The sequence below is a fragment of the Rhagoletis pomonella genome, unplaced genomic scaffold (assembly GCF_013731165.1).
Source record: "Rhagoletis pomonella isolate Grant_MI unplaced genomic scaffold, Rhpom_1.0 Rhpom_scaffold_04625, whole genome shotgun sequence".
NCBI classification, from domain to species: domain Eukaryota; kingdom Metazoa; phylum Arthropoda; class Insecta; order Diptera; family Tephritidae; genus Rhagoletis; species Rhagoletis pomonella.
In genome coordinates, this window is record NW_023463173.1 from 6,585 (window position 1) to 15,114 (window position 8,530).

Below are 8,530 nucleotides of genomic sequence, written 5' to 3' on the forward strand. Positions count from 1 at the left end.
TTCATATATTTGTTTATATATAGAATTACAAAGTTCAATAATACATACATATACCAAAGTTTGTTGCAGAAGTTAAATTTTTCTCAGGTTATAGCATTAGTTCTGAATTACTCATATATAGGCAAATAAAATAAAGAAAAGGAGTGAATACGTATTATGAAACTAAGATTTGTATTTTTCGATAGGTGAAGGGTTTAACAGCGGTATGGAGTGATAGATTATTAATTTTTGGTGTGGGTGTTGTGCTTGCGAGATCAAGGGGAAGTGTGGTTGACATAATGCCGATACGGAGAGGACCGTCTTGGACTGACCGACATAGATACTTGTCAGGCAAAGGGAACGCTGCTAAAAGGAAGGATTCGCAGCAGCGTCCATGGCTTCGTGGAGTACACGCAGAAGGCGACGACTCCACCTGGGGCGACTCCACCTGACTCGGACTGTCTCTCTTTACGTTTCTTTACATTTCTTTTGTCCTGTTTTTCTTTTGTTTTCCATTCTTTTTGTAACACTGCAACTGCTCAAAATCAGGCATTATTAAATTTTTTTTTGTTAATATAGCTAAAGCCAAGGAAGGTCTGCATCCCCCCACTGGCGAGCTAGCCAGGGCCTGCAAGCATGCCTGCATGCTGCCCCTCCTTGTCCAAGTAAGCGGCTATATAACACTCTTAAAACCTTCCAAATTTTCAAACTAAAGATTTCTTAATATTCTTTCGTTTGACTCTCGAAATTTTATATTTCATATAACTTTTGTATTAGTTAATTAAATTAAACCTTTGAAACAGATGGCAGCCTTCTTCAAAGGTAATATTTTCAAGCTAAAACCTTGTTATCTCTCCTTTTTCTAACATTGCGATACATATATTAATTAATTGACGAGTTAAGTTAACACCTCTAAAATATTCTTAGTGTTCAAGCAGATGGTAGCCCTCTTCAAAATATTTTCAAACTACTACCTTCTGAAACCCCTTTCGTTTCGTTTTCGATACATATTTCTCTTACCTAATTCCCTTAGTTTAAATCGATTTTGTTTTTTTTTTTAACCCTCCCATAGTTAAGTTAAGAAAAAAACATTTAAAAACCTTTTCGATTGATACCCATTTTGTAATAATTGATTTATTTAATTTTTAAGAGGTGGCAACTCATTTCGGAAAATAAGGTTTTTATTGCAAATCTACAGCCGAAACCGTTTAATTTAGCACGTTCGAATGATCGGTGTAGATCTTATGAACTGGACAAAAAATCCCTAGATAATCGCATAGTCCCTTGAGTGACCGAATTGCCACGATCCGTTTTAGAGCTAAATTCAATTATATCATCCTAATTTGGGTGCACGTCCGTTTGGAGGAGAAGGGCGATGAGCCCAAGCAGCGTGTCTATGAGCGCCTAGGAAAAGCATACAAGCACTGCTTGAAAGCTTGGGTCAAACCGCTAGGCTGTTAAAAGTTCTGAAGAATGCCCAGCTACAAAGCCGAGTTCACTCAGAAAGCCTGATGGCTCTTTCTCGCAAACTAGGATTGAGACTCTCTCTGCTCTTCTAGAGACTCACTTTCCTGGATATCAGGTGATTCTTACGCCTTCGAAGGAGACGGAGAATGCAAGAAGCACTGTGCCGAGCCTGTTGACAATGGCACCTTCGATAGCATGTGCAATTCTACTCTACGACATGGAGTAGATTCTGTACTAGTAAATTCGTTCGGGTCATCAGGATTCAGGCAGCTCTCCACTCTGGTGTCTGATAATTGATTCCCTTCTTGTCACTCTTAATGATACTGATATCTACGCTAAAGCCTATGCAGACGATTTGTCTACCCAGTCACGGGCCCATCGCTGTCCGCTGTTTGCAGGAAAGCGCGACAATGTGGTGTAATGGAAATGTGATAACCGCTAACCAAACCAAAACTAGTTTTGTGCTCTTCACTAGAGAGAGTAACAATTCAGACTTCTCCAGAAGTGAAGTATCTAGGAGTATTACTAGATTCAAAACTATCGTGGAAATCTCACATGGAGCACAAGACCATAAAAGCATTGACGGCAATTTACATAGTCCTTTGGACCTCTATGATCAGACCCATAATTAGCTAAGAGTCAGTGGTATGGTGGAGCATGAAAAATCTGCTTGATAAACTTAAGGAATTTATCGAAGATAATGGGGACAACCTTCACACTCCTCTTAGACATATTCCCCGGTCTTCCAGCTTGAGAAAGTAGTTTACGTCTGATACCCTGGAAGGGGTCGAGGGGCTGCAGGTGGGCATAACTCATTTTTCCCTCAATCTCAGAAGGCTTCAGACAACTTGTAGAACTTATGACTGGTCCCTTCACGTGGCGCAAACACCTGGCTATGGACAAGTGTACATGACAACTCCATTTGCCCATCCTGCCTTGAAGAGAATGATACGGTGGAACACTTTTTCCGCTACTTCCCCTACTTTGCAAGAACGAACCCCTTAGCTCTCTGACACTCAAAAATCTGCTTCGATTTATTCATAAATCGTGCAGTTTTAAAAGAGGTTAAAAGGGATATGAAAACAGTACAGTGAGTGCTGTTGTCTGCACGAGAACACCAGCATCTAAATATCCATAAAACAACTTGGGTATTCCCTGATTAAAAGGCCAAGAACCAAATTGATCACGTTGTGGTAAAAGTTGTGATACGCCTCAAGCGTTCTTGGGTGCGTTCCATCTGAGAAGCCAAGTCTGTCCGCATGCGCCTGTGTAAGATAAAGAACATGCGTCCACCTGCGCAACGTCGGAGAATTGCAGTCGCAACGGCCAATCGAGAACTTTCAAAATCCACTCACAACTCTGTTACAGGCAACTTTGCAGGGACTCCATATGTATATGCATTTGTTTATCTGGTCCGATATTCTTAGTTCTGGGGGTTGGCTGAAAAAAACATGTTGTTCCACCCTAATGTATGTACATGCGTTGCGAATTCAAAAATATTTGCTACGATCAACGTAAATGCATATGTATCTCATTATTTTTAACTTCTTTTTTATGTCTCATGCAGAAAGCATAATAAAACAATTAAGAAGAAGCACACGATCTAACTCAATATTTTTTTAACAATACATAAAATAATCTTTTAATTAAAATTCATCGCCCATAATGTATAGCTTAATACATATTTACAGTCGTATCATAAAATGTGTAAAACTCATAAATTTTATTGACATTTTTGCCTCGAGACATAGACAATACCCACTATGATTTCTAATAATACATATATATATGTGTATGTACAGATGTGTACGTTTGTATTTAATAATTCATTCCATAATTCTTGTTTTAAAATTAGTAATTTATGTACGCATCTTCTAATCGCTTAAATGCCTTGCAAATCAAGCATTCCCTGTAAATTTACGGTCTTGAAAATCATGTATGTATGTATGTACATACGATGTAGGCCGCTAGGCAGTGCAAATTTTTAATAGTTTCCACCTCACTTTTCATCTGCGGAGGATAACAACTTCCATGACTATTCCCCATGACTAGCGCTCAGAGATGGCCGCCTTCGCATGAATGACTTTGTGTAGTACAGGGTGGCGCCGAATGAGCTATATGGTTTAAATGGTTTATAACTTTTTTATTTATGCGACTATTATATATATTTTTTTTAAATACAGTATATTATTGGGGAATTTTTTGCAATTAGCTTTGAAAAACGATATCCTGTAAGTGATGTCCATTTTCTGCTTCGCACATACGTGCTCTTCTTAGCAAATCTTTAGGGATGGCAAAGTCGACTTCGACTTTCGACCAAAATCGACTTTTTACTCCTGAAAGTCGAATTTTAGTGATCGACTTTCAGTTAATGGAAGTCGACTGAAGTCGACTTTTCACTTTCGACTGTCGACTTTTTTTTAATTTATTTGCCAATAAAAACTGATCTTCCAACAAGCTCGCGGAGTGCTGTTTGGTCGTATTTAAAAAAAAAGGCAATAAAACTGAAGTCAAATGTGAAAAGTGTGGTAGCGAAATGAATTTTAATGACAGTACAACAGTACAAATCATTTAAGAGCAGCGCATAAAATTATTATACGAAAACAAATTCCTCAAATTTGTTAATCGTTTGTCTCCACAATCTTCAGTTAATAATGATGTAAGATAAACATATTATATTATTATTATATTTATTTTAACAATTTCATGCAAGAAAGTTTTTCTGCTTGAGTTTATGTAAGTTTTTACAGACAGTCTTTGGTTCGAATTTGACCAATCCGTAAGGTACAAAATTTTAAACACCGCTAAAAACGTTGCTGGTAGGATTCCAGTTAATATGCGACATTAGTCGTGGGGATAGTCCCAATCCACTAGCTGTCTGGGCTACTCCCATATTTATCCATGCTTATAAAGTGGCACTTATATTTCTACCAATACCCGCCAATTCTGCTCCATCGGAAAGGCCACATTTTTCAAAAAGTTGTCCGTAATTACCAAATATCGATTCAAAAATTTTTTAGAATTTTTTTTGTGAGAATTTAAAATTTTTTTTCAAAAATTTTCATGCCGTATAAATGGAGCAATTTTCAAAATTTTTAAAAATCCTTTAGTGTCTGTTTTTTTTTTACCTAGCATTGAATTTCACTAAATTACAGATTATTCTAAAGACCAAAAAAAGTCGAACAATGTCGACTTTTCTTCCTGGATCGGTCGACTTTTAAAGTCGACTGTACAGAGTCGATCAAAAAGTCGAAAGTCGACTTTGTAGTGAAGTCGAACAACCCTACAAATTTTTCATATATTTTCGCAGAATTTCGGGTGTAATGGCCATGATTTCATTTCGAATGTTGGTTTGGAGTTGGAGAATGGTTCTTGGTTTGTTAACGTATACTCTTTCTTTCAAATATCCCCAAAGAAAACTGTTAAAAAGAATTCAAACCATATAGCTTATTCGGTTTTTTTGGCCGAAATTACGATTTTTTCAAGGTAAAATGACGATTTTTCAGCAAAAGCATTCGGCAACGCTGCTGGCAGGTCATTTCCAGGCGTGGATCCCGTTGGCATAGAGTAATAAAAACTGTTATAAAGAATTCAAACCATATAGCTCATTCGGCGCCACCCAGTACAAAAAGCATTATAGTGAAGTCGTTCGTATTCGATCATGCGGCCTGATCTGATACACAGCAGCTACAACTGAGGCTGAGTCGCTGAAAAAAGTTTGGGATTTCAAAAAGAAAATACATCTTACCATTAATTTAATTCATGTAAGTTAATAGTAAAAAAAGTAAGTGCGCCTGGCCCACACTGGAGAAGTGAAACTTACATTACATATCTAGCTTACATCTTTGTTTTTATCTTTGCTTTTATCCTTTTCTTCATCTACATATTCTCCTAGATGATGTGAGGTGCGATGACGTGATAAGATGCCATGTGATATAATGTGAAATGACGTGATAGGATGTCAAGTCATGCCATCATGTGATGTTCTATCATATAATGTCACATCATGTGTATCGATAACAAAATCGTTATTAACATCGATAACAAAACAGATAAAGTTATCGATAACAATTTCGAAAAAAAATATAGATAGCAAAATCGATAACAATATCGATAACAAAATCGATAAAAATATCGGTATCAAAATCAACAACAAAATTGATTAAAATATCGATATCATAACCGATAAAAGTATCGATAAAAATATCGATACAGAAATCGATAATAATATCGATAGCACAATCGATAGTAAAATCGATAAATATAACGATAAAGAATCTATAAAAATATCGATAACAAAACCGATAAAAATATAACAAAATCGATAAAAATATCGATAAAAAATCAAAACAAAAATATCGATAACAAAACCGATAACAAAACCGATAAAATATCGTGGTTTTGCCGTAAACATTTGAATTTTACTTTTAAAGTTAAGTAATGTGTAAATATTCGCTGCCAACACTTATAAAGAAACGAATCGAGATAGATATATAAATGATCAGAATGAAAAGAGAAATCGATTAAGCGGTGACTGTCTGTCCGTCCGTCCGTCGTCAGCGTCATTCGAGACATCTAAGGGCTTTCATTGGACAATGTTTTTAGGTAGCGCATTCCGAACCCAGCGCATAATCAATTGCTGGAGGCCTTAGAAATAATATTTTTCTTAACAAATATTTCATTTATTTATTTTAACATTAAAACAATGAATTTATTAAACCCAAAAAAGTGTTTGTGTATAATACATACATATATGTATTTTCCTTCCATTTCAGAGGCCAATCGTACATGAACAAATATCGCTTCCTCATTACCGCCGGCATGCTTTACGGCCTGGTCGCTGTGCTCGCAATTCCGTCCATACTACGTTTACTGCAATGTACACGCCAGTCATCCACTTGTGCCACTGCTTTTCGACGCTACGTACGCACAATTCTGCACACATACGCCTGGTACGATTACTCACCAACGGCCGGAGAGAAATCGAAATTTTGGACTAGCCTACGCGCTGTACGCAAAGCGCATTCAAATTCTAGTCGCGCGTGTAACAAACTTGGTGCAGGCCAAATAACACAAAAGGATCTTGCGCTAACACAGTTCGGTTTTATTGGCTTTGCCACTTTGGGTGCGCCACGCGTGCAGCTGTACGATGAGGAATATTTCGAGAGTACGTCACATATGTGGCGTGTGCTCGGCTACTTGCTCGGCATCAAAGATGAATACAATATTTGTGGGCGCAATTGGGCTGAGACCAAATCAAGGCTGGACATTGTGATGCGACGTGTATATGAGCCGGCCTTAGCGAATACCAGCGCCGATTTTGAACAAATGACGAAGGCATTAATCGATGGTTTGTGGCCATTGAATACGACACTCACTACCGGATCGGTGCTTTTTTTTACCAAACGACTGGCTTGTGTGCGAGGTTATGAGTACTTTGAATTTGATCATCGTCCCGGTAGCCAGGCTGATGCGAAGCAAAAGCTCTACTATTACGATTTAGGCTGGTATGATCGCTTTCTCATAACGTACGGCCTCTACCTAGTGACCTATCTGCACAAATTTGGCATTGTGCGCTGGTATCTCAACTTCCGCATCTGGTTGAATACACTAATCTTTTATTACTTGCCTTACATAGCATTCTGGAAATATGGCATAAAACATTCGTATGTAAGAATTTTCACAAACGATGGCAGAGAGCAGGATTTCGAGTTCCATTTGAAAGCAGATTGAAAAGCATTACCTGGATTTGATCATTCAATACAAATGCTATGTGCATTTCATTCTAAGTTTTGTATATAAATAATAAAAAAGCATACATATTTATATATACATGAGTAAATTTTAATGCATGTATGTAGGTACGTTATAAACTAAATAAAAGTCATTACGTTTATTTTTAATAATTTTTTCGAAAGTTTATAATCTCTCAAGTATGCAAGTGTGAGTATGCCTGTCTGCTAAAAGTATGTACATATGTATATTCTTGCATTTAAATCGGTGTATAAGAAGTCGTGCCATAGCCCAAGCTGTACATTTGCTGATCAATCCAATCACGCGCCGTCGCCACGCTTGCATACGCTGCAGGTATATCATCCTTGCAGCCGATACCCCACGACACAATGCCATCCTGCTCGTAACGATTTTCCGCAGGCAACCCAATTGGACAGACTAGTGGTGCACCGCCATCTCCTTGGCATGTATCGATACCACGCACGCCACCAGCGCAAATAAATGAACGGTCGAGCACGAATTTCTGTCCCAAACGTGTGCCGCGCAAGCGCGTCTGACAGCTGCCAAAGTCCACAATAGGCAAGGGCACACGCTTCATAATGGTGCTATAACGTCCAGCCTCACCGAAATCATCCTTACCCCAACCGTTGGCGAAGCACTGCGTATTGGCAAGCGGCGCTGCATTTTGCTGTGGCAGACAGACAACATTGATGTGATCGGCCAAGACAAGTGGTTGACTTAGTACCACCAAAGCGAAATTATTACCAACATTACGTGAATTAAATTTGGGATGTGTAATGATGTTTTGCACACTGCGCTCCTGATAGGGTAGACGCTCTTTGGTGGTCTGTGAGTCCCACTCACCGGCGCGTATCATGAAACTCGAGACCGCACGTCCAATAACGCAATGCACTGCCGTCAGCACCACTTGCGGGTGTATAAGTGAACCGCCACAGAAGTAGCTATAATTGCCGGCCTGCAGTAGTGCCACAGTCCAAGGGAACTCACCAAAACCAGCCTCGTTATCATAGGCACCTGTAATGTTGAAATCAATTCCACCAACATTGCGTATGCCACAACCTTTTTGACGCTCAGGCCGTTGTTCTTGTGGTTTGGGCGTGAGGCTGTCGCTACGTCGCCTTTGACTATCGCAACAGACATCGAGGAAGTGTTCGCACACAGGATCGTCGTTGTTGAAGCGTATGTCGATCAAACCGAACCCGTCAAATTCACCATCCTCAACTGATGTGGTTTCAGTGCCCGTGGTGGGATCACACATGTGATATGGTACACAGTTACATGGTCCCCGGCCACTTGTCGAGTTGAATTCGATTTGCGGTTGTGAGGGATC

The 8,530-nt window shown here is 38.9% G+C and overlaps 2 protein-coding genes across 2 annotated transcripts; one reads left to right on the forward strand and one right to left on the reverse strand.

The window, feature by feature from the left end:
• The first annotated feature begins 600 nt into the window (after positions 1 to 600).
• Positions 601 to 7,412, forward strand: LOC118754785. The gene is made up of 2 exons (XM_036489664.1): positions 601 to 644; positions 6,222 to 7,412. The coding sequence occupies exons 1-2, from the start codon at positions 616 to 618 to the stop codon at positions 7,177 to 7,179; spliced, it is 987 nt and encodes a 328-aa protein (XP_036345557.1). The 5' UTR covers positions 601 to 615; the 3' UTR covers positions 7,180 to 7,412.
• LOC118754784 (phenoloxidase-activating factor 2-like) lies at positions 7,339 to 8,530 on the reverse strand (the record flags this gene model as incomplete). The annotated part of the gene is given in 1 exon segment (XM_036489663.1): positions 7,339 to 8,530. A coding segment is annotated over 1 exon segment (1,092 nt), but the record flags the coding sequence as incomplete, so codon positions are not given.

Coding starts and splice junctions, on each gene's coding strand:
- LOC118754785 (XM_036489664.1), top strand. CDS start 616: ATGCCTGCATGCTGCCCCTCCTTGTCCAA. Junction 645..6,221: donor TGCTGCCCCTCCTTGTCCAA/GTAAGCGGCTAT, acceptor CTTCCATTTCAG/AGGCCAATCGTACATGAACA.